Here is a 22,934-nt window from a genome sequence, read left to right as displayed (position 1 = left end):
CGACTTGGCCTTGGCGCGCGCTTTGCCTCCCTGCTTCCCGCGGCCCGACATAGCGGCTGTGACGCGTCCCCAACACAAGCGCCGGCAGCGCTGCGCCGCCCGCCTGCTTCCCGCAGGCTTTATGTGCACGCGGGGATGCGAAAGGCGCCAGCGGATTGGCTGAGGAGGCCGCTGCTGCCGCAGCCAATGGCGAGCCGCGCTTTGGAGCCGCTTCTTTGCATGCGCCCCCGCCCCCCGCGCGCCCTCGGCCAATGGGAGGGCGCGGCCTCGGAGCCCTCATTTGCATAGCGCCGCTATAAAGCCGCGCCGCCGCCCCCCGCCGCCTCACTGCGCTCTGAGCAGCGGCGGCGACAGCGACAGCAGCAGCGACAGCAGCAGCGATGCCCGAGCCGGCCAAGTCGGCGCCTGCGCCCAAGAAGGGCTCCAAGAAAGCGGTGACCAAGACGCAGAAGAAGGGCGACAAGAAGCGGCGCCGCAGCCGCAAGGAGAGCTACTCCATCTACGTGTACAAGGTGTTGAAGCAGGTGCACCCGGACACGGGCATCTCCTCCAAGGCCATGGGCATCATGAACTCCTTCGTCAACGACATCTTCGAGCGCATCGCCGGCGAGGCCTCGCGCCTGGCGCACTACAACAAGCGCTCCACCATCACGTCGCGCGAGATCCAGACCGCCGTGCGCCTGCTGCTGCCCGGCGAGCTGGCCAAGCACGCCGTCTCCGAGGGCACCAAGGCCGTCACCAAGTACACCAGCTCCAAGTGAGGGGCGCCCGGGCTGCCACCATCACCCAACGGCTCTTTTCAGAGCCACCCACCTTCTCCTAACAGAGCTGCAAACTCTTAAAAAAACTTTTTGCACTTTATCCTATAAAGAGAGACTTATTAGAGATATTTTCTTAGAAGCAACCATAATTGCTCTCTAAACTAGATACTGTTTTACGCTGTGTGTAAGCACTATGCTGCATTTATAGCTGGTCTTAAATCATTCCTTGTTTCCTACAGAAACGCAACGTAGCTTTAGTAGTGCCAAGGGAATAAATTGACTTTTCAGTGTTGCGTTTTATGCATGTTGTGCTTGTTCGCGTCTGCTCTTAGCATCCTGCCGCGCTTGGAAGCTGCCTGTAGAAAGACACATTTAAGCCGACAGGAAGGATTTCCTTCTCCGTAGGATGGGCGTTTCCAGCCAGCGCTCTCCCTGCCTCTTCGGGGCGGTTAATAACCCGCTTTCTTAAAGGGTTTGCTTGGCAGGGAGGAGTGTTTCTAGATTGGAACATTGCTGCAAGCCTAGCGCCAGGCTGATTGTTCTGCAAGCCCCAAACAATTTCTAGCCCTTTTCTTGAAACAGTGGGTGGCTCTTAAAAGAGCCTTTGGGTTTGAAAGAGAAAGAAAGTGAGACCGTAGGGCCTGCTGATTAAACCAGTTGGTCTCCACGGAAGACTCACTTGCCCTTGGCTTTGTGGCTCTCGGTCTTCTTGGGCAGCAGCACGGCCTGGATGTTGGGCAAGACGCCGCCCTGCGCGATGGTGACGCCACCGAGCAGCTTGTTGAGCTCCTCGTCGTTGCGGACGGCGAGCTGCAGGTGGCGCGGGATGATGCGCGTCTTCTTGTTGTCGCGGGCGGCGTTGCCCGCCAGCTCCAGGATCTCGGCCGTCAGGTACTCCATGACGGCGGCCAAGTAGACAGGCGCGCCGGCGCCCACGCGCTCCGCGTAGTTACCCTTGCGCAGCAGGCGGTGCACGCGGCCCACGGGGAACTGGAGGCCCGCGCGCGACGAGCGTGACTTGGCCTTGGCGCGCGCTTTGCCTCCCTGCTTCCCGCGGCCCGACATCGTCTCGCCTCTAGCACTAAATGAGACAAAAACATAGCTATGCCTAGGCCCTGCCTTTTATACCCTGCGAGGGATTGAAACTGCGCGTTCTGATTGGCTGCTCCGCCGCACCGCAGGCGAACCAATAGGACAGCACCGACCGCCGGGGAGTCGTTTCTCCTGCCCAATAGCAGCGCGGGATTTGGATCCGCCTCGTATCCGCGCGGGGCACGGGGCGGCCCGTAGCCAAGCAGCGAGCCCGCTGCCGGCTCGGCGCGGGGTGGTTCTGAAGGCAGGGCGGTTCCGCGCGGTGCGGCGCGGCTGGAACCCGCAGGGAGGGCTCGGCGGAAGCCGTGGCCAGGCCGCAGAAAGGCGACAAAAGGTGACGCTCGGTAATTTCCCCCTCTCTTTGCGCACGGAAACGCAGGTTATGCAATCGAGATTTAAGATTAAATATTTGGGCAGCAGTTTCATATGAGATTAAGTGCCAGCTACCGCCTTACCCTCCCGCACGAGGAGAGTTTTAAGGAGCTTTAAGTGCTTAATTTTATTTAGGTTGTAATCGCTGTGGTGTATAGTTATTCCGGTCTGCCGCACTAGCCCCTAGCTCGCAAGGCGGCCTCGCCTTAGAACGGCGGCGCTGGGCGCTGATTGGCCGCGCGAGGAGCTGGCGGTGTTTTCATTGGTGCGGAGGCGAGACCGGACAAGCCGCAGAAGCGGGAGCCGGGCAGGGGCTGCGGTTCTCCCTCAGGTCCGCTATGGACCTATATAAGGGGGCTCCGCCCACAGCCGTGCTGTAGTGTGGGCGCCGCCTCGGGGGAGGGCGCTGCCTCTGGGTGTCCCAGGACGCGGCGCGTGAGTACGAGCCGGGGAGTTCTTAATCTCAGCCTGGGTTTGGTCCCGAGTCACTTTTTAATGTTTCTTTTTTTTGTCTGTGGGGTCTTGATCGTGCCAAAATTTGGAAAAAGAAAAAAAAAAGCTACGTAATTTTATCGCTAAAATTTTCCTCAGAAACGTTTATGGTGCGTGCGCGCTGTTCCCCTCCCGCAGTGTTTAGCCGGGCATATGCGCCCCAGCCCCCGCAGCGCCCTCCCCTTCCCCGCACCACCGCCAAACGCCCTCCCCGCCTCGAACATTACCGCGGTGATGCTAAAACGCTTCCCAGCGTTCAGAAAAGCCCATGGGGAGGCGCCGCGGCAACATCGGTAGGAGCCCGGATAGCTCAGTCGGCAGAGCATCAGACTTTTAATCTGAGGGTCCAGGGTTCAAGTCCCTGTTCGGGCGATTTCATTTTCCACTCTGCGCGTGGGTTCTTCCATCCTTTTCCCCGTCCGACCGTGGCTGCTTCCCGCGGGGCTCCGCAGCCTCGGGCCGGGCTTGTTTTTCCCCCCTTTCCATCCCACCGGCTCCGCCGAGCCGTGTGGGGCGCAGCGGGGCTGCTAGGGCGGGCCGGTCCCATGGTGTAATGGTTAGCACTCTGGACTCTGAATCCAGCGATCCGAGTTCAAATCTCGGTGGGACCTTGTTTTTTTTTCCCCCCCCCCTTTCCCTGCGAGTTTTATCCCACGGTGCTTATGTTACTTCTCTTCTTACAGCTCCTTATTGCGGGAGGTGCGAGACAGTCCCGTGGCGCTGGGTTGCCCCCGCGGTGCTTCACCAGCGTTTTGTTTTCTGTTAAAACGCGCTTTTTTTCTCGCTTTAGAGGTTTTTGGGGGGTTAAAAAAGAGAAAAAAAAAATCATCCGGGAGTGAAACTGGGAAAAATGACAAAACTCGCTGTCGCAGCCGTGCTGGGAGATCTGGTTCCTCCCAGGGTGGCTGCGCCGGATTGCGGTGGTTTTGGTTGGAGCCGGGTCCCGTCCAGGACGGTAGATGGATCTGGAGGGATTTAGCGGATCTGCAGAGGGTAAGAAGCCCAAAAGGGAAAAGATGGAGGGGATGATGGGGACACCCCGCGCCAGGGGGGTTGGTGGCCCCCAGGGGACAGGGTCCCCCCCCTTGGCAGCAGCCCCCAATGAGCCCTGTGTCCCTTGCGGGCTGGTGGCACCGAGCTGGGTGACGGGAGGTCAGTATGGGGATGGGGACCGAGGACAGGGCTGGGGACACCGGGACGGGAGTACGGTCATGGGGGGGGGGACAGGGTGGTCGAGGACAGAGGGCTCCCGGACATGAGTGCGGGAACCGGGATAGGGTGGGGGACACTGAGACGTGAGGATGACGTGGGGACAGAGCTTGGGGACACAGGGACAAGGGGGAGGACAGGGACGTATGGGTGGGGGGGTAGGACTGGGGGCGCAGGAGTGAGTTAGGGGGAGGGAGGGACGTAGAAGACTGGGGACGGGGCAGGGATGGGACAGGGGACGCAGGGACACGGGTACAAGCGTGGGGACACGGAAGTGGGACAGGCTGAGGGGACACGGAGGCGCGGGGATGTCACGAGCGTGCGCAGGGGGACAAGGCGGGGGGTGCGGAGCTGTTACTAAGGACACGAGGACGGGGACGTCACCAGCTCACCGCTGTTACCCTGCCCCAGAGCCCCGACCCTCCCTGTCACCGCACCCCAGCGAGGAGGTGGCCCTGAGGGACACGGTCACCCTGCGGTGCCGGGTGTCTGGGTCATGGAGGAAAACAAGAACGACCGTAGGGAACGGGATGGGGTGGAGGATACAGCCGAGTTCTCGAGGAGGGTTCTGACGTGGAGAGATTCCTCCTGGGAGCTGGAGGCCACCAGGGCGTCACCGTGGCTCTGGGGACTCCCCACGGGCAACGGGGTGTTTCTGGGGTCCCCGTGGGCCAGGGGGTGTCCCCATGGGGCCGTGTCCCACCGTCTGTCCTTCTGCTGAGCAGATCCCCGCTACCCCCACCCACGATGTCCCTGAGCCCCCGGGGGGACGCGTGGGGACCCGTTGTGCCCTGTTGGGTGCCTCGTGCGATGCCTCGCGAGTGTCACCCCGTTGGGGTGTGTGTGTGTGACCTGCCACGTGTGACACCCCGTCGGGCGGCCGCGTCTCCCGTACGAGGCCCCGTTTGGATCCACGGTTGACGTCCCGCACGTGACACCCCACGGGGGACGGTGTGCGACGTCCCACCCGTGACGCCCTGCGGGGACACGCGTGGAGCACCCCGGACGTGTCGCCCCGCCGGGTGCCGCAAGTGACCGCGGAGGGGTGCGAAGTCGCCCTGGGGATGGCATGTGTCCCCCCCCCGTGTGCCACCCCCTTGGGGACCGTCGGTGCCTCCCCGGGGTGACGTCACCTCGTCCTCACCCCAAGGGGAACCACAACCGCTTCCGCAGCCACTTCCCGTCTCGCCCTTTCGCCTCCCGCCTGGTGTGGGGGACGCCCGGGCAGAGCTGCGGTGCGGTGTGGTCCCCCACCAGTGTCCCCCCAGTGTCCCCAACCCCCTGGCGGGACCTGGCTCCTCCTGCCCCATGGCCCCGATGGCGACGACCCTCGTCCTGCTGGGCCTCGGTGAGTGATGGGGCGATGATGGGGACACCCTGCGCCGGGGATGGTGGTGACAGGGACACCCTGCCCTTTGTGGGGACGGCGGGGACACCCTGTCCCAAGGGGTTGGTGGCCCACGGGGGGACGAGACCCCCCCGGCAGCAGCCGCCAACGAGCCCCGTGTCCTTTGCAGGCTGGTGGCTGGTGGCACCGAGCGGGGTGCAGGGAGGTGAGTACGGGGACACGGGGACGGGAGAAGGGTCACGGGGGGACGGGGAGGGTGGATGAGGACGGAGGGTGCAGGGATGTGAGTTGAAGCATGTGGACAAGGAGTAGGACAGGGTGGGGGCCACCAGGATGTGAGCCCAAGCACGGGGGGGGCCGGGATGGGGAGCGAGGATGAGGATGGAGGACACGGGGACGTGAGCGCGGGGCTGGGGGCCGGGACAAGATGCCCGGGGACACGAGTAGGAGCGTGTGGACAGGGGAGAGGGTGACTGCGGGGACGGGGACGGGGTGAGGAGATGCCATTCCGGGCTCGTGGACGGGCCCCAGCTGACGGCTCTGTCCCTGCCCCAGAGTCCCGACCCTCCCTGTCGCTGCACCCCAGCGAGGAGGTGGCCCTGGGGGACACGGTCACCCTGCGGTGCCGCGTGCCCCGACCGGGTGTCCGGGTCGTGGTCTACAAGGAGGGAGATGGGACCTACCGATGGCACCGGGACGGGGTGGAGGATACAGCCGAGTTCTCCGTGAAAGTGTTGACATGGAACTACGCCGGGAGATACCAGTGCCGGTTCCAGGCCCTGGACCAATCCTGGACCTCGGAGCCGAGCGACCCCGTGGAGCTGTTGGTGCTGGGTGAGGGTCTGGCTGAGCCCTGAGTGGGGTTGGAGGTCCCCAGGGGTCCCCCGTGGGTGTGGGGTGTCCCTTGAGGTTCAGTAGGTGCCCAGGGGTTAGAGGATGCCCCTGGGGTGGCCGTGGGGCAGGGGGTGCTGGAGGTCACTGCATGGGTTAGGGGTGTCCCTGGTGGTCCCCATGGGGCAGCGGGTGCTGGAGATCACCGCGTGGGTTAGGGGTGTCCCTGGTGGTCCCCATGGGGCAGCGGGTGATGGAGGTCACCGCGTGGGTTAGGGGTGTCCCTGGTGGTCCCCATGGGGCAGGGGGTGCTGGAGGTCACCGCATGGGTTAGGGGTGTCCCTGGTGGTCCCCATGGAGCAGGGGGTGCTGGAGGTCACCGCATGGGTTAGGGGTGTCCCTGGTGGTCCCCATGGGGCAGGGGGTGCTGGAGGTCACCGCATGGGTTAGGGGTGTCCCTGGTGGTCCCCATGGGGCAGCGGGTGCTGGAGGTCACCGCATGGGTTAGGGGTGTCCCTGGTGGTCCCCATGGGGCAGCGGGTGCTGGAGGTCACTGTGTGGGTTAGGGGTGTCCCTGGTGGTCCCCATGGGGCAGGGGGTGCTGGAGGTCACCGCGTGGGTTAGGGGTGTCCCTGGTGGTCCCCATGGGGCAGGGGGTGCTGGAGGTCACCGCATGGGTTAGGGGTGTCCCTGGTGGTCCCCATGGGACAAGAGATGTCCCTGCGGTGTCCCCAAGGGACTATGTCCCACTGTCTGTCCTTTCCTTCGCTAGCTGCCCAGTATCCCCCACCCACGATGTCCCTGAGCCCCGGGGGACGCGTGGGGACGGGCACCGACGTCACCATCCGGTGCCAGTCCGTGTACGGGGCCACCTTCGTCCTGCACAAGGCCGGGAGCTCGGTCCCCATCCGGCGCCAGGACGTCGACCGAGGGGACACGGCCACCTTCGTCCTCCCCGGGGTGACCCCGTCCGACGCCGGCACCTACGGGTGCTCCTACCGTCCCCGCGGGTTCCCCTTCGTCTCCTCGCACCGCAGCGCTGAGGTGACGCTGGAGGTGGGACCTGGGGGGGCCGAGACAACCTCCCCCCCGCCACAACGACCCCCAGGTAGCACCGAGCCCCCCCACATGGGGGTCGTGGGGGCCTTTTGGTGGGGCAACCTGGTGGGGTGGTGGCACCGTGGGGTGGACATGGACATGGATGGGGTGGGAGGAGGAGGGGGATGGTGTTGGGGGGGGGGGTTGAGTCCCGTGGGGCGTTAACGGGGTGGGGGGGGCACCGGGGGGGTCGGTTTATTGGGGGTACGGAGCAGCGGGGCTTTTGGGGGGGGGCTGTGGGGGGTCAGTGGGGATGGGGGGTCACTGGGGTCCCACGAGGGGGCAGTTTAGGGGGGGATGGTGGTGGTGGGGGGGGGCTGTGCCGTGGGGCTGAAGCCCCCCCCCCACGGGTGTCTCTAACCCCCCCCCAGATTCCTCCTGGAGCAACGCGCTGCGCCTGGGGCTGGGCGCAGGGGTGCTGCTGCTGCTGGCGGCGCTGGTGGGGGCTGAGGTCCTGCAGGGCCCCCCCCGCCGCTGCCGGGGGCCCTAGCACCCCCCCCTTCCTGCCCCCCCTGGCACCCCCCCCTTCCTGCCCCCCAGGATCCCCCCTTCCTGCCCCCCAGGATCCCCCTTCCTGCCCCAGGATCCCCCTTCTTGCCCCGCGCAACCTTCCTTCTTGCCCCACGGCTTCCCCGTCGGACCCTACGTCCCCCCCCCCCCCCCACCCCACGACCCCTCTTCCTGCCCCGTGGCCCCCCCCCCTCCAAAGCCCCCCCCCCCCAGGTCTTGGGTGGGGTGTGGGGGGGTCCCTTCTCCTCTCCCGTCCCCTCGGGTGACACCGCGCGGGCGACACCCTCCCCACCCCGGGGAAACCACGTGCGACGCCTCCTCCCGGACCTTGTGCGCGGGCGGGCGGGCGCTGGGTTGGGGACCGCGGGTGACGCGCCGCGAGCGTCCCCCTCCTTGGGGACCTGCGTGAGATGTGTCCCCCCCCCAAAGCGTGTGGCAGCCCTTGGTGGCCGGTGTGTGATGTCCCCTGCGTGCGACGTCGTGTTGGGGACCGCGCGCGCGTGTGACCCCAAACGCGTGTCGGCGCTGGTGGGTCGTGCCCCGTCGGGTGCCGCCTGTGATGTCCCGCGAGTGTCACCCCATTGGGGTGTCTGTGTGTGTGTGACCTGCCACGTGTGACACCCTGTCGGGCGACCGTGTCTCCCGTACGAGGCCCCGTTTGGACCCACGGTCGACGTCCCACGCGTGACACCCTGCCGGTGACACCCCGTTGGGGAGCGCTGCGATGCCCCAACAGTGTCACCTTCCGTGGGGTGGGAGGGGGGACACCATCGGTGCCACCCCACGGGGGACGGTGTGCGACGTCCCACCCGCGACGCCCTGCGGGGACGCGCGTGGAGCACCCCGGACGTGTCGCCCCGCCACGTGACCGCGGAGGGGTGCGAAGTCGCCCTGGGGACGGCACGTGTCCCCCCCCCCCAGTGTGCCACCCCCTCGGGGACCGTCGGTGCCTCCCCGGGGTGACGTCACGTCATCCTCACCCCCGAGGGGAACCGAAACTGCCTCCGCGGCTACTTCCCCTCCCACTCTTTCGCCTTCCGCCTGGTGTGGGGGACGCCCGGGCAGAGCTGCGGTGGGTTCCAGTCCCCCCCAGTTCCCCCCCAGTCCCCCCCCAGTGTCCCCAACCCCACGGCGGGACCTGGCTCCTCCTGCCCCACGGCCCCGATGGCAACGACCCTCGTCCTGCTGGGCCTCGGTGAGTGATGGGGGGATGATGGGGACACCCTGCGCCAGGGGTGGGGGGGGTGACAGGGTCCCCCTACCCCCGGTGGGGGGTGACGGCCCCCCCCTGCCCCTTGTGGGGACAGCGGGGACACCCTGTCCCAAGGGGTTGGTGGCCCACGGGGGGACGAGACCCCCCCGGCAGCAGCCGCCAACGAGCCCCGTGTCCTTTGCAGGCTGGTGGCTGGTGGCACCGAGCGGGGTGCAGGGAGGTGAGTACGGGGACACGGGGACAGAACAGTCACGGGGGGACGGAAAGGGTGGATGAGGACAGAGGGTGCAGGGATGTGAGGACGGGGACATGGGGACAGGAGAACGGTCGCGGGGGGACGGGGCGGGCGGATGCAGGGTGCAGGGACACGAGTGCAGGCGTGGGGACAGGGACAGGCTTGTTTGGGGGACGGTGGGACGTGAGGACGGGGAGTCGGGGCCGGAGAGGGGCTGGTGGGGCGCAGGGAGGCGAGCGGGAGCGCAGGGACAGACGGTGCCGGCTCGTCGGAGCGGGGAGGCAGGGACGGGAACGGGACGGGGCAGGCAGGGCTGCGAGCGGAAGGGTGGGGAGGAGGACGGGGGGGACACGGGCGCGAGCAAAGGGGGATGGGTTTGGTGGACGAGGGGGTTCCGAGATGTTCCTAAGGACGTGGGGACGGGGACGTTGCCAGCTGACGGCTCTGTCCCTGCCCCAGAGTCCCGACCCTCCCTGTCGCTGCACCCCAGCGAGGGGGTGGCCGTGGGGGACATGGTCACCCTGCGGTGCCGCGTGCCCCGGCCGGGTGTCCGGGTTGTGGTCTACCGGGAAGCAGGTGGGACCTACCAATGGTACGAGGATGGGGTGGAGCACACGGCCGAGTTCTCCGTGAAAGTGTTGGACCAGTGCTATGCCGGGAGATACCGGTGCCGGTTCGAGATCCTGGACCCGTTCTGGACCTCGGAGCCGAGCGACCCCGTGGAGCTGTTGGTGCTGGGTGAGGGTCTGGCTGAGCCCTGAGTGGGGCTGGAGGTCCCCAGGGGTCCCCCGTGGGTGTGGGGTGGCCCTTGAGGTTCAGTAGGTGCCCAGGGGTTAGAGGATGCCCCTGGGGTGGCCGTGGGGCAGGGGGTGCTGGAGGTCACCGCATGGGTTAGGGGTGTCCCTGGTGGTCCCCATGGGGCAGGGGGTGCTGGAGGTCACTGTGTGGGTTAGGGGTGTCCCTGGTGGTCCCCATGGGGCAGGGGGTGCTGGAGGTCACCGCGTGGGTTAGGGGTGTCCCTGGTGGTCCCCATGGGGCAGCGAGTGCTGGAGGTCACCGCGTGGGTTAGGGGTGTCCCTGATGGTCCCCATGGAGCAGGGGGTGCTGGAGGTCACCGCATGGGTTAGGGGTGTCCCTGGTGGTCCCCATGGGGCAGGGGGTGCTGGAGGTCACCGCGTGGGTTAGGGGTGTCCCTGGTGGTCCCCATGGGGCAGCGGGTGCTGGAGGTCACCGCGTGGGTTAGGGGTGTCCCTGGTGGTCCCCATGGGGCAGGGGGTGCTGGAGGTCACCGCGTGGGTTAGGGGTGTCCCTGGTGGTCCCCATGGGGCAGCGGGTGCTGGAGGTCACCGCGTGGGTTAGGGGTGTCCCTGGTGGTCCCCATGGGGCAGGGGGTGCTGGAGGTCACCGCGTGGGTTAGGGACGTCCCTGGTGGTCCCCATGGGGCAGCGGGTGCTGGAGGTCACCGCATGGGTTAGGGACGTCCCTGGGGTCCCCATGGGACAATGGGTGTCCATGCGGTGTCTCCAAGGGACCATGTCCCACTGTCTGTCCTTTCCTTCACTAGCTACCCAGTTCCCCCCACCCACGATGTCCCTGAGCCCCAGGGGACGCATGGGGACGGGCACCAACGTCACCATCCGGTGCCAGTCCGTGTACGGGGCCACCTTCATCCTGCACAAGGCCGGGAGCTCGGTCCCCATCCGGCACCAGGACGTCGACCGAGGGGACGCGGCCACCTTCGTCCTCCCCGGGGTGACCCCGTCCGACGCCGGCACCTACGGGTGCTCCTACCGTCCCCGCGGGTTCCCCTTCATCTCCTCGCGCCGCAGCCCTGCGGTGACGCTGGAGGTGGGACCTGGGGGGGCCGAGACAACCTCCCCCCCACCACGACGACCCCCAGGTAGCACCGAGCCCCCCCACATGGGGGTCGTGGGGGCCTTTTGGTGGGGCAACCTGGTGGGATGGTGGCACCGTGGGTTGGACATGGACATGGATGGGGGGGCAGGAGAAGGGGGATGGTGTTGGGGGGGGGGGGTTGAGTCCCGTGGGGCATTAATGGGGTGGGGGGGGGCACCAGGGGGGTCGGTTTATTGGGGGTACGGAGCAGCGGGGCTTTTTTGGGGGGGGGCTGTGGGGGGTCAGTGGGGATGGGGGGTCACTGGGGTCCCACGAGGGGGCAGTTTAGGGGGGGATGGTGGTGGTGGGGGGGGGGCTGTGCCGTGGGGCTGAAGCCCCCCCCCCACGGGTGTCTCTTCTCCCCCCCCCCCCCCCAGATTCCTCCTGGAGCAACGCGCTGCGCCTGGGGCTGGGCGCAGGGGTGCTGCTGCTGCTGGCGGCGCTGGTGGGGGCTGAGGTCCTGCAGGGCCCCCCCCGCCGCTGCCGGGGGCCCTAGCACCCCCCCCTTCCTGCCCCCCCTGGCACCCCCCCTTCCTGCCCCCCAGGATCCCCCCTTCCTGCCCCCCAGGATCCCCCTTCCTGCCCCAGGATCCCCCTTCTTGCCCCACGCAACCTTCCTTCTTGCCCCACAGCTTCCCCGTCGGACCCTACGTGTCCCCCCCCCCCCGCCCCACGACCCCTCTTCCTGCCCCGTGGCCCCCCTCCCCCCAAGGTCCCCCCCCCCCAGGTCTTGGGTGGGGTGTGGGGGGGTCCCTTCTCCTCTCCCGTCCCCTTGGGTGACACCGCGCGGGCGACACCCCCCCCCCCGCCCCGGGGAACCCACGTGCGACGCCTCCTCCTGGACCTCGCGCGCGGGCGGGCGGGCGCTGGGTTGGGGACCGTGGGTGACGCGCCGCGAGCGTCCCCCTCCTTGGGGACCTGCGTGAGATGTGTCCCCACCCCGCCCCAAAGCGTGTGGCAGCCCTTGGTGGCCGGCGTGTGATGTCCCCTGTGTGTGACGTCGTGTTGGGGACCGCGCGCGCGCGTGACCCCAAACACGTGTCGGCGCTGGTGGGTCGTTCCCCGTCGGGTGCCGCCTGTGATGTCCCGCGAGTGTCACCCCGTCGGGGTGTGTGTGTGACCTGCCACGTGTGACACCCTGTCGGGCGACCGTGTCTCCCGTACGAGGCCCCGTTTGGACCCACGGTCGACGTCCCACGCGTGACACCCTGCCGGTGACGCCCCATTGGGGAGCGCTGCGATGCCCCAACAGTGTCACCTTCTGTGGGGTGGGAGGGGGGACACCATCGGTGCCACCCCACGGGGGACGGTGTGCGACGTCCCACCCGCGACGCCCTGCGGGGACGCGCGTGGAGCACCCCGGACGTGTCGCCCCGCCACGTGACCGCGGAGGGGTGTGAAGTCGCCCTGGGGACGGCACGTGTCCCCCCCCCCAGTGTGCCACCCCCTCGGGGACCGTCGGTGCCTCCCCGGGGTGACGTCACGTCATCCTCACCCCCGAGGGGAACCGAAACCGCCTCCGCGGCTACTTCCCCTCCCACTCTTTCGCCTTCCGCCTGGTGTGGGGGACGCCCGGGCAGAGCTGCGGTGGGTTCCAGTCCCCCCCAGTCCCCCCCAGTCCCCCCCCAGTGTCCCCAACCCCACGGCGGGACCTGCCTCCTCCTGCCCCATGGCCCCGATGGCGATGACCCTCGTCCTGCTGGGCCTCGGTGAGTGATGGGGCGATGATGGGGACACCCTGCGCCGGGGGTAGGGGGGGTGACAGGGTCCCCCTACCCCCGGTGGGGGGTGACGGCCCCCCCCTGCCCCTTGTGGGGACGGCGGGGACACCCTGTCCCAAGGGGTTGGTGGCCCACGGGGGGACGAGACCCCCCCGGCAGCAGCCGCCAACGAGCCCCGTGTCCTTTGCAGGCTGGTGGCTGGTGGCACCGAGCGGGGTGCAGGGAGGTGAGTACGGGGACAGGGGGACACGGGGACGGGAGAAGGGTCGTGGGGGGACGGAAAGGGTGGATGAGGACAGAGGGTGCAGGGATGTGAGGACGGGGACATGGGGACAGGAGAACGGTCGCGGGGGGACGGGGCGGGCGGATGCAGGGTGCAGGGACACGAGTGCAGGCGTGGGGACAGGGACAGGCTTGTTTGGGGGACGGTGGGACGCGAGGACGGGGAGTCGGGGCCGGAGAGGGGCTGGTGGGGCGCAGGGAGGCGAGCGGGAGCGCGGGGACAGACGGTGCCGGCTCGTCGGAGCGGGGAGGCAGGGACGGGAACGGGACGGGGCAGGCAGGGCTGCGAGCGGAAGGGTGGGGAGGAGGACGGGGGGGACACGGGGGGGACACGGGCGCAAGCAAAGGGGGATGGGTTTGGTGGACGAGGAGGTTCCAAGACATTCTTAAGGACGTGGGGACGGGGATGTCGCCAGCTGACGGCTCTGTCACCCTGCCCCAGAGTCCCGACCCTCCCTGTCGCTGTGCCCCAGCAAGGGGGTGGCCGTGGGGGACACGGTCACCCTGCGGTGCCGCGTGCCCCAGCGGGATGTCCGGGTCGTGGTCTACAAGGAGGGGGATGAGACCTACCAATGGCACCGGGACGGGGTGGAGGATACGGCCGAGTTCTCCGTGAAAGTGTCGGACCGGTGCTACGCCGGGAGATACCGGTGCCAGTTCGAGATCCTGGAACTGTCCTGGACCTCGGAGCTGAGCGACCCCGTGGAGCTGGTGGTGCTGGGTGAGGGTCTGGCTGAGCCCCGAGTGGGGCTGGAGGTCCCCAGGGGTCCCCCGTGGGTGTGGGGTGTCCCCTGAGGTTCAGTAGGTGCCTAGGGGTTAGAGGATGCCCCTGGGGTGGCCGTGGGGCAGGGGGTGCTGGAGGTCACTGCATGGGTTAGGGGTGTCCCTGGTGGTCCCCATGGGGCAGCGGGTGCTGGAGGTCACCGTGTGGGTTAGGGGTGTCCCTGGTGGTCCCCATGGGGCAGGGGGTGTGGCCGATACGCCAGAGGGCTGTGCTGCCATTCAAAGAGACTTGGACAGGCTGGAGAGGTGGGCAGAGAGGAACCTCATGAAGTTCAACAAAGGCAAGTGCAGGGTCCTGCACCTGGGGAGGAATAACCCCATGCACCAGTACAGGCTGGGGGTTGACCTGCTGGAAAGCAGCTCTGCGGAGAAGGACCTGGGAGTGCTGGTGGACACCAAGTTAAGCATGAGGCAGCAATGTGCCCTTGTGGCCAAGAAGGCCAATGGTATCCTGGGCTGCATCAGAAAGAGTGTTGCCAGCAGGTCGAGGGAGGTGATTCTCCCCCTCTACTCAGCCCTGGTGAGGCCACATCTGGAGTAGTGTGTCCAGGTCTGGGCTCCCCAGTACAAGAGGGATGTGGCACTACTGGAGCAAGTGCAGCGAAGGGCCACAAAGATGATGAGGGGACTGGAGCATCTCTCTTATGAGGAAAGGCTGAGAGAGCTGGGCCTGTTTAGCCTGGAGAGGAGAAGGCTGAGAGGGGATCTTATCAACGTGTACAAGTATCTGAAGGGAGGGTGTCGAGAGGATGGGGCCAGACTCTTTTCAGTGGTGCCCAGCGACAGGACGCGAGGCAACGGGCACAAACTGAAACACAGACACTTCCATCTTAACATGAGGAAAAACTTTTTCACTGTGAGGGTGACAGAGCACTGGAACAGGTTGCCCCGAGAGGTGGTGGAGTCTCCTTCTCTGGAGATATTCAAAAGCCGCCTGGATGCAATCCTGTGCAGTGTGCTCTAGGTGACCCTGCTTGAGCAGGGGGGTAGGACTAGATGATCTCCAGAGGTCCCTTCCAACCTCAGTGATTCTGTGATTCTGTGGGTGCTGGAGGTCACCGCGTGGGTTAGGGGTGTCCCTGGTGGTCCCCATGGGGCAGCGGGTGCTGGAGGTCACTGCATGGGTTAGGGGTGTCCCTGGTGGTCCCCACGGGGCAGCGAGTGCTGGAGGTCACCGCGTGGGTTAGGGGTGTCCCTGGTGGTCCCCATGGGGCAGGGGGTGCTGGAGGTCACCGCATGGGTTAGGGGTGTCCCTGGTGGTCCCCACGGGGCAGCGAGTGCTGGAGGTCACCGCATGGGTTAGGGGTGTCCCTGGTGGTCCCCATGGGGCAGGGGGTGCTGGAGGTCACCGCGTGGGTTAGGGGTGTCCCTGGTGGTCCCCATGGGGCAGGGGGTGCTGGAGGTCACCGCATGGGTTAGGGGTGTCCCTGGTGGTCCCCACGGGGCAGCGAGTGCTGGAGGTCACCGCGTGGGTTAGGGGTGTCCCTGGTGGTCCCCATGGGGCAGGGGGGTGCTGGAGGTCACCGCATGGGTTAGGGGTGTCCCTGGTGGTCCCCATGGGGCAGGGGGTGCCGGGGGGTCACCGCATGGGTTAGGGGTGTCCCTGGTGGTCCCCATGGGGCAGGGGGTGCTGGAGGTCACCACATGGGTTAGGGGTGTCCCTGGTGGTCCCCATGGGGCAGGGGGTGCTGGAGGTCACCGCGTGGGTTAGGGGTGTCCCTGGTGGTCCCCATGGAGCAGCGGGTGCCAGGGGTCCCCCTGTGAGTTGGGGGGGGACAACAAAGGGGTTCCCACAGGTCTGGGGTTTCCCCTAAGGGAAGGGGATCCCCGTGGGGTCCCCATGGGACAAGGGACACCAGAACGTGAGTACGGTCACAGAGGGGCGGGAAGGGATGAGGACGGACAGCTCTGGGACACGAGTAGAAGTGTGGGGATGGGGAGCAGGATGGAGTGGGGTGGGGACAGGGACAGGGGCCTCAGGGACATGGGTGCAAGCGTAGGGACAGGGAAGGGGAAGAGAGGAGACGGGGGGTGCAGGGATGTCGTGAGCATGGGGACAGGGTGAGGGGACGGGGACAGGGAGAAGACGACGGTGTTCAGACACGTCATTAAGAACCGCTCTGTCACCCTGCCCCAGAGTCCCGACCCTCCCTGTTGCTACGCCCCAGCGAGGGGGTGGCCGTGGGGGACACGGTCACCCTGCGGTGCTGCGTGCCCCATCCGGGTGTCCGGGTGCAGGTCTACCAGGAAGCAGGTGGGACCTACCGATGGTACCGGGACGGGGTGAAGGATACAGCCAAGTTCTCCGTGGAAGTGGAGACACGGAGCTATGCCGGGAGATACCGGTGCCGGTTCGAGACCCTGGACCCGTCCTGGGCCTCGGAGCCGAGTGACCCCGTGGAGCTGTTGGTGCTGGGTGAGGGTCTGGCTGAGCCCCGAGTGGGGCTGGAGGTCCCCAGGGGTCCCCCGTGGGTGTGGGGTGTCCCTTGAGGTTTAGTAGGTGCCTAGTGGTTAGAGGATGCCCCTGGGGTGGCCGTGGGGCAGAGGGTGCTGGAGGTCACTGCATGGGTTAGGGGTGTCCCTGGTGGTCCCCATGGAGCAGGGGGTGCTGGAGGTCACCGCATGGGTTAGGGGTGTCCCTGGTGGTCCCCATGGAGCAGGGGGTGCTGGAGGTCACCGCATGGGTTAGGGGTGTCCCTGGTGGTCCCCATGGGGCAGGGGGTGCTGGAGGTCACCGCATGGGTTAGGGGTGTCCCTGGTGGTCCCCATGGGGCAGGGGGTGCTGGAGGTCACCGCATGGGTTAGGGGTGTCCCTGGTGGTCCCCATGGGGCAGGGGGTGCTGGAGGTCACCGCATGGGTTAGGGGTGTCCCTGGTGGTCCCCATGGGGCAGGGGGTGCTGGAGGTCACCACATGGGTTAGGGGTGTCCCTGGTGGTCCCCATGGAGCAGCGGGTGCCAGGGGTCCCCCTGTGAGCTGGGGGGGACAAAGGGGCTCCCACAGGTCTGGGGGTTCCCCTAAGGGAAGGGGGTCCCCGTGGCATCCCCATGGGTCTGAGAGTGTCCCTGGGCTCCCCGTGGGACCAGGGGTGTCCCTGGGTGTCCCCAAAGGGCCGTGTCCCACTGTCTGTCCTTTCCTTCACTAGCTACCCAGTATCCCCCACCCACGATGTCCCTGAGCCCCGGGGGACGCGTGGGGACGGGCACCAACGTCACTATCTGGTGCCGGTCCACATATGGGGCCACCTTCATCCTGCACAAGGCCGGGAGCTTGGTCCCCATCCAGCGCCAGGACGTCGACCGAGGGGACACGGCCACTTTTGTCCTCCCCGGGGTGACCCCGTCCGACGCCGGCACCTACGGGTGCTCCTACCGTCCCCACGGGTGGTTCCCCTTCGCCTCCTCGCGCCGCAGCCCTGCGGTGGCACTGGAGGTGGAACCTGGGGGGCCCAGCACAGCTCCCTCCCCCCTCGCCGGCGCGTCGGCACCCTGCTCCGGGCCCCCAGGTAGGGCCGAGCCCCCCCCCCCCTTCCGCACCCCGAATCCCTTCTCCGGGTGCAGGGTGCCCCAGCCGTCCCCCCTCCCCATGGCACCCTCCCCGGGCTGCGTCACGGCTTCCCGTCCCCGGAGAAGGAAGTGGCCGAGGGTGGCCGTGGAGCGGAGCAGGGGGGTGGGGGAGGGCGTCCGCCGAGGGCCCAGGCGTCCGGGCCTCAGCGCACCCTGGGGCACCCGTAGGTGCCGAGGAGGAGAAGTCCAGCTGGAACTTGGCCGTGGTGGGGGGCTGCGCGGCCGCCCTCCTCGTCGTCGTCGTCATCATGATCATCGTCTTCCTCGCCGCTGCCCCGTGCTGCAGGAGGCGGCGCGGTGAGAGCCAGGGGTGGGCTGGGGTTAAAATGTCCCCTGGGGTCCGGCCGTGCCCCCCCTGGTGTCACCTACATCTCCTATAGACTCTTGCATCCTTCCCAGAGCCACCTCTGACCCCCAAGGTCCTCTATAGATCCCTTATGTCCCCAAGTGTCACTTGCGACTCTGGTTCCCCTTCCGACCCCCCATGTTCCTCCTAGAGCCCTTTCTGTCCCTCAGGGTCCCCTATAGGTCCCCTGAGTCCCCAAGTGCCACCTACATCCCTGGGGTTCCTTATAGACCCCCATGTCCTTCCCAGAGCCACATCTGACCCCTAAGGTCTTCTATAGATCCCTTATGACCCCAAGTGTCACTTGTGTCTCTGGGTTCCCCTTCAGACCCCCATGTTCCTCCTAGAGCCCTTTCTGTCTCTCTGGGTCCCCCATAGGTCCCCTGAGTCCCTAAGTGTCACCTACATCCTTGGGGTTCCTTATGGACCCCCGTGTTCTGCCCAGAGCCACCTCTGACCCCCAAGGTCCTCTATAGATCGCCTGTGTCCCCAAGTGTCACTTGTGTCTCTGGGTTCCCCTTCAGACCCCTGTGCCACTCCCAGAGTCATGTGTGTCCCCCAGAATCCCCTCTAGGTCCCCTGAGTCCCCAAGTGTCACCTACATCCTTGGGGTTCCCTGTAGACCCCCATGTCCTTCCCAGAGCCACATCTGACCCCCAAGGTCCTCTATAGATCCCTTATGACCCCAAGTGTCACTTGTGTCTCTGGGTTCCCCTTCAGACCCCCATGTTCCTCCTAGAGCCCTTTCTGTCTCTCTGGGTCCCCCATAGGTCCCCTGAGTCCCCAAGTGTCACCTACATCCTTGGGGTTCCTTATGGACCCCCGTGTTCTGCCCAGAGCCACCTCTGACCCCCAAGGTCCTCTATAGATCGCCTGTGTCCCCAAGTGTCACTTGTGTCTCTGGGTTCCCCTTCAGACCCCCATGTTCTGTCTAGAGCCCTTTCTGTCTCTCTGGGTCCCCCATAGGTCCCCTGAGTCCCCAAGTGTCACCTACATCCTTGGGGTTCCTTATGGACCCCCGTGTTCTGCCCAGAGCCACCTCTGACCCCCAAGGTCCTCTATAGATCGCCTGTGTCCCCAAGTGTCACTTGTGTCTCTGGGTTCCCCTTCAGACCCCCATGTTCTGTCTAGAGCCATCTCTGTCTCTCAGGGTCCCCTCTAGGTCCCCTGAGTCCCTAAGTGTCACCTACATCCTTGGGGTTCCTTATGGACCCCCATGTCCTGCCCAGAGCCACCTCTGACCTCCTGGGTCCCGTAGGGACACCCCATGTCCCCAAGTGTCAACTGCATCTCTGGGTTCCCCTTCAGACCCCTGTGCCACTCCCAGAGTCATGTGTGTCCCCCAGAATCCCCTCTAGGTCCCCTGAGTCCCCAAGTGTCACCTACATCCTTGGGGTTCCTTATGGACCCCCATGTTCTGCCCAGAGCCACCTCTGACCCCCAAGGTCCTCTATAGATCCCCTATGTCCCCAAGTGTCACTTGCGTTTCTGGGTTCCCCTTCAGACCCCTGTGCCACTCCCAGAGCCATTTCTTTCTCTTAGGGTCCTCTATAGGTCCCCTGAGTCCCCAGATGTCACCTACATCCTTGGGGTTCCTTATAGACCCCCATGTCCTGCCCAGAGCCACTTCTGACCCCTAAGGTCTTCTATAGATCCCTTATGACCCCAAGTGTCACTTGTGACTCTGGTTCCCCTTCAGACCCCCGTGTCCCTCCCTGAGCCCCCTGCGTCCCCCAGAGTCCCCTATAGGTCCCCTGAGTCCCCAAGTGTCACCTGCATCCCCAGGGTCCTCTGTAGCCCCCCATGTCCTTCCCAGAGCCACCTCTGACCTCCTGGGTCCCGTAGGGACACCCCATGTCCCCAAGTGTCAACTGCATCTCTGGGTTCCCCTTCAGATCCCCATGTCCCTCCCAGAGTCATGTGTGTCCCCCAGGGTCCCCTGTAGGTCCCCTGAGTCCCCAAGTGTCACCTACATCCCTGGGGTTCCCTATAGACCTCAATGTCCTTCCCAGAGCCACCGCTGACCTCCTGGGTCCCGTAGGGACATCCTGTGTCCCCAAGTGTCACTTGTGACTCTGGGTTCCCCTTCAGACCCCCCATGTTCTGTCTAGAGCCATTTCTGTCTCTCAGGGTCCCCTACAGGTCCCCTGAGTCCCCAAGTGTCACCTACATCCCTGGGGTTCCCTGTAGACCCCCATGTCCTTCCCAGAGCCACCTCTGACCCCCAAGATCCTCTATAGATCCCTTATGTCCCCAAGTGTCACTTGCGACTCTGGGTTCCCCTTCTGACCCCCATGTTCCGTCTAGAGCCATTTCTGTCTCTCAGGGTCCCCTATAGGTCCCCTGAGTCCCCAAGTGTCACCTACATCCTTGGGGTTCCTTATGGACCCCCATGTCCTGCCCAGAGCCACCTCTGACCTCCTGGGTCCCATAGGGACACCCTGTGTCCCCAAGTGTCAGTTGTGTTTCTGGCCTCCCCTTCAGACCCCCGTGTCCCTCCCAGAGCCACCTATGTCCTCCAGAGTCCCCTGTAGGTCCCCTGAATTCCCAAGTGTCACCTACTTGCCAGGGCTCCCTGTAGACCCCCATGTCCTTCCCAGAGCCACCTCTGACCCCCAAGGTCCCCTATAGATCCCCTATGTCCCCCGGGGTCCCCTGTAGGTCCCCAAGTGTCACCTACATGCCCAGGGTTCACCTACATGACCGTGTCTCTCCCAGAGTCACCTGTGTCCCCCAGGGTCCCCTATAGGTCCCCAGCTGTAGCTGAGGGAATGGGGTCTCTGGGGGTCCCCGTTGTCCTCGGGGGGGTCCTCAATATCTGGGGAGGGTCCCTGCTGTCCCCAGGGGGTCCCTGGGGTTGAGGGGTCCCTGCTGTCCCTTGGGGGGGTCCCCAATATCCTGGGGGGTCCCCACTGTCCCCAGAGAGGTTCCCCATATCCTGGGGGGGTCCATGTTGTCACCAAGGGGTCCTTGAGGTTGGGGGCTCCCCGCTGTCCCCCGGGGGAGGGTCCCCAATATCCTGGGGGGGGTCGGGGGGGTCCCTACTGTCCCCCCCCCACCCCATTCATGGGGGGGTCTCTGTGCCTGTGCAGGGAAAGGTCCCACCGTGGAACCCAGCAGGTAAGAGGGGGGGGCCACCACCCCCAGGACACCTGGGTCCCCGCTGGGGGTTGGTGGGGGGGGCAGGACGCCTGGGTCCCCCCCCCCCCCAATTTGGGGAGGGTTGGGGGGGGGGCGGCGGGAGGGTTGATGTGGTTTATAGCCCGGACGCCTGGGTTCTCCCAAATTTTTTTGGGGGGGGGGAGTGGGGGCCCCCGACGCCTGGGTTCTCGCCCCTTCTGTCTCCCCAGGGACCCCCCCGAGCTGCTCTCCCAGGACATGGTGGGTGAGTATCATCCCCCCCCCCACCCCGAGACCCCCATGACCCCCGGCTGCCCCCTGAGACCCCCAAGAAGCCCTCTGAGATCCCCAAGAAGCCCCCTGAGATCCCCCCATGACCCCGAGTAGCCCTCAAAAGCCCCCCACGGCCCTGGGTGGCCTCCCGAGACCCCCAAGAAGCCCCCTGAGATCCCCCATGACCCTGAGCAGCCCCTGAACCCCCCCACGACCCTGGGTAGCCCCCCGAGACCCCCAAGAAGCTCCTGAGATCCCTCCATGACCCCAAGCAGCCCCTGAACCCCCCCCACAACCCTGGGTGGCCCCCCGAGACCCCCAAGAAGCCCCCCAAGACCCTCAGAGAGCCCCCAAGATCCCCTGAGACCCTCCAGCCCCCTCAGCCCCCCCCATGACCCTGGGCCCCCCCCGAGCAGCCCCCCGAGCCCCCCTCACCCCCTCTCTGCCGCAGGTGACTCCTCCCAAGACCTCCGATCGCTGCAGCTCCTGGTGAGTGTCTGGGCTGGGGGGGGTCCCAGGGGCACCCCCAAATCCCAACCTGTCTCCTGGGGACCCCCAAACCCCCTACAGCTCCCCACAATCCCATGGGGACCCCCAAACCCAACCCGTGGGATCCCCAGACCCATGGGGACCCCCAAACCCAAACCATGGAGACCCCAATACCTGATCCATGGGGACCCCCAAACCCAACCCGTGGGACTCCCAATCCCAGACCCATGGGGACCCCCAAACCCCACTGGGCCCCTCCAGATCCCCTGGGGACCCCCAAGCCCAACCAGAGTCCCTAATCCCAAGGCGATCCCGAAACCCAACCTGTGGGACCCCCAACCCCAGACCCATGGGGACCCCCAAACCCAACCCATGGAGACCCCAATCCCAGACCCAAGGGGACCCCCCAAACCCAACCTGTGGGACCCCCAACCCCAGACCCATGGGGACCCCCAAACCCAACCCATGGAGACCCAAATTCCTGACCCATGGGGACCCCCAAACCCAACCTGTGGGACCCCCAACCCAGACCCATGGGGACCCCCAAACCCAACCCGTGGAGACCCGAATTCCTGACCCATGGGGACCCCTGAACCCAACCTGCGGGACCCCCAACCCCAGACCCAAGGGGACCCCCACCCCAACCTGTTGTCCCCGCGTGTCCCCGCGGGTCCCAGGAGGACGCCGAGGGCCTGACGTACGCGGAGCTGCGCCCGCCGGCGCCCGGTGCCCCCGGGGACCGCGACGCCCCCTCCCCATCCGTCATCTACGCCCAGGTGGGCGGCCGGGGGCCCTGCTGACCCCCCCCCCGGGGACCCCCCCGACCCCCCCCCCCGGTGGTGCCAATAAAGGCCCAGCCTCGCACGGGGACCCCCGGCTTGTTTTTTGGGGTGCAGAAAGGAACCCGGACGCCTGGGCCCCCTGCCTGTGGGGGAACCCCCCCCCCCACAGCTCTCTGATCCCCCCCACCCCAAATCCCTTAATCCCCCCCAGGACCCCCCAAACCTCCCCGATCACCCCCAGATCCCCTAACCAACCCCAGGACTCCCCAAAATCTCCCCGATCGCCCCCAGATCCCCTAACCGACCCCCCAAACCTCCCCGATCACCCCCAGATCCCCTAACCGACCCCAGGACTCCCCAAAATCTCCCCGATCGCCCCCAGATCCCCTAACTGACCCCCAGGAGCCCCAAACCTCCCCGATCCCCCCCAGATTCCCTAAATGACCCCCAGGGGCCCTAAACCTCCCCAATCGCCCCCAGATCTCCTAACTGACCCCCAGGACCCCCCCCAAACCT

General features: G+C 66.3%; 4 protein-coding genes and 2 non-coding genes across 6 annotated transcripts in view; 4 read left to right on the top strand and 2 right to left on the bottom strand.

Annotated features, from left to right (window-relative positions):
* The window catches only part of LOC136994924 (histone H2A type 2-C-like), a 962-nt gene extending 702 nt beyond the window's left edge, over positions 1 to 260 (bottom strand). The window contains exon 1 of the mRNA XM_067314363.1: positions 1 to 260. This exon is cut by the window's left edge and continues 702 nt beyond it. Within this exon, the coding sequence (XP_067170464.1) occupies positions 1 to 51 (51 nt within the window). The 5' untranslated portion in view covers positions 52 to 260.
* A 61-nt stretch (positions 261 to 321) lies between these two features.
* LOC106487897 (histone H2B 5-like) lies at positions 322 to 1,053 on the top strand. Its single transcript, XM_013946704.2, has one exon. The coding sequence runs from the start codon at positions 381 to 383 to the stop codon at positions 759 to 761; it is 381 nt and encodes a 126-aa protein (XP_013802158.1). The 5' UTR covers positions 322 to 380; the 3' UTR covers positions 762 to 1,053.
* Positions 1,054 to 1,145: 92 nt separating this feature from the next.
* LOC136994923 (histone H2A type 2-C-like) lies at positions 1,146 to 2,428 on the bottom strand. The gene has a single exon (XM_067314362.1). It carries the CDS (start codon positions 1,824 to 1,826, stop codon positions 1,437 to 1,439), a length of 390 nt encoding a protein of 129 aa, XP_067170463.1. The 5' UTR covers positions 1,827 to 2,428; the 3' UTR covers positions 1,146 to 1,436.
* A 588-nt stretch (positions 2,429 to 3,016) lies between these two features.
* Positions 3,017 to 3,089, top strand: TRNAK-UUU (transfer RNA lysine (anticodon UUU)). Its single transcript has one exon. It is a non-coding gene; the product is annotated as a tRNA-Lys (tRNA).
* A 167-nt stretch (positions 3,090 to 3,256) lies between these two features.
* Positions 3,257 to 3,328, top strand: TRNAQ-CUG (transfer RNA glutamine (anticodon CUG)). The gene has a single exon. It is a non-coding gene; the product is annotated as a tRNA-Gln (tRNA).
* Positions 3,329 to 4,460: 1,132 nt separating this feature from the next.
* Positions 4,461 to 22,451, top strand: LOC106487893 (leukocyte immunoglobulin-like receptor subfamily A member 6). The gene is made up of 15 exons (XM_067314279.1): positions 4,461 to 5,274; positions 5,444 to 5,479; positions 5,830 to 6,108; positions 9,621 to 9,899; positions 10,726 to 11,061; positions 11,435 to 11,502; positions 12,676 to 12,766; positions 13,503 to 13,781; positions 15,981 to 16,259; positions 16,988 to 17,347; positions 17,577 to 17,705; positions 20,847 to 20,874; positions 21,105 to 21,139; positions 21,599 to 21,636; positions 22,314 to 22,451. Exons 1-15 carry the CDS (start codon positions 5,244 to 5,246, stop codon positions 22,434 to 22,436), a joined length of 2,391 nt encoding a protein of 796 aa, XP_067170380.1. The 5' UTR covers positions 4,461 to 5,243; the 3' UTR covers positions 22,437 to 22,451.
* Positions 22,452 to 22,934: the final 483 nt, after the last annotated feature.

The sequence above is a fragment of the Apteryx mantelli genome, chromosome 34 (genome assembly GCF_036417845.1).
Source record: "Apteryx mantelli isolate bAptMan1 chromosome 34, bAptMan1.hap1, whole genome shotgun sequence".
Classification (NCBI taxonomy): domain Eukaryota; kingdom Metazoa; phylum Chordata; class Aves; order Apterygiformes; family Apterygidae; genus Apteryx; species Apteryx mantelli.
Note: the sequence above shows the minus strand (reverse complement) of the source record. Positions and strands in the feature narration are given on the sequence as shown.

Excerpts from the sequence above, each read along its gene's own strand:
- LOC136994923 (XM_067314362.1), bottom strand. The coding sequence starts at position 1,826 with ATGTCGGGCCGCGGGAAGCAGGGAGGCAAAGCGCGCGCCAAGGCCAAG.
- LOC106487893 (XM_067314279.1), top strand. The coding sequence starts at position 5,244 with ATGGCGACGACCCTCGTCCTGCTGGGCCTCG. Across the intron at positions 12,767-13,502 it reads CCTCGTCCTGCTGGGCCTCG|AGTCCCGACCCTCCCTGTCG; the intron begins GTGAGTGATGGG and ends ACCCTGCCCCAG. Across the intron at positions 20,875-21,104 it reads CCCACCGTGGAACCCAGCAG|GGACCCCCCCGAGCTGCTCT; the intron begins GTAAGAGGGGGG and ends CTGTCTCCCCAG.
- LOC106487897 (XM_013946704.2), top strand. The coding sequence starts at position 381 with ATGCCCGAGCCGGCCAAGTCGGCGCCTGCGCCCAAGAAGGGCTCCAAG.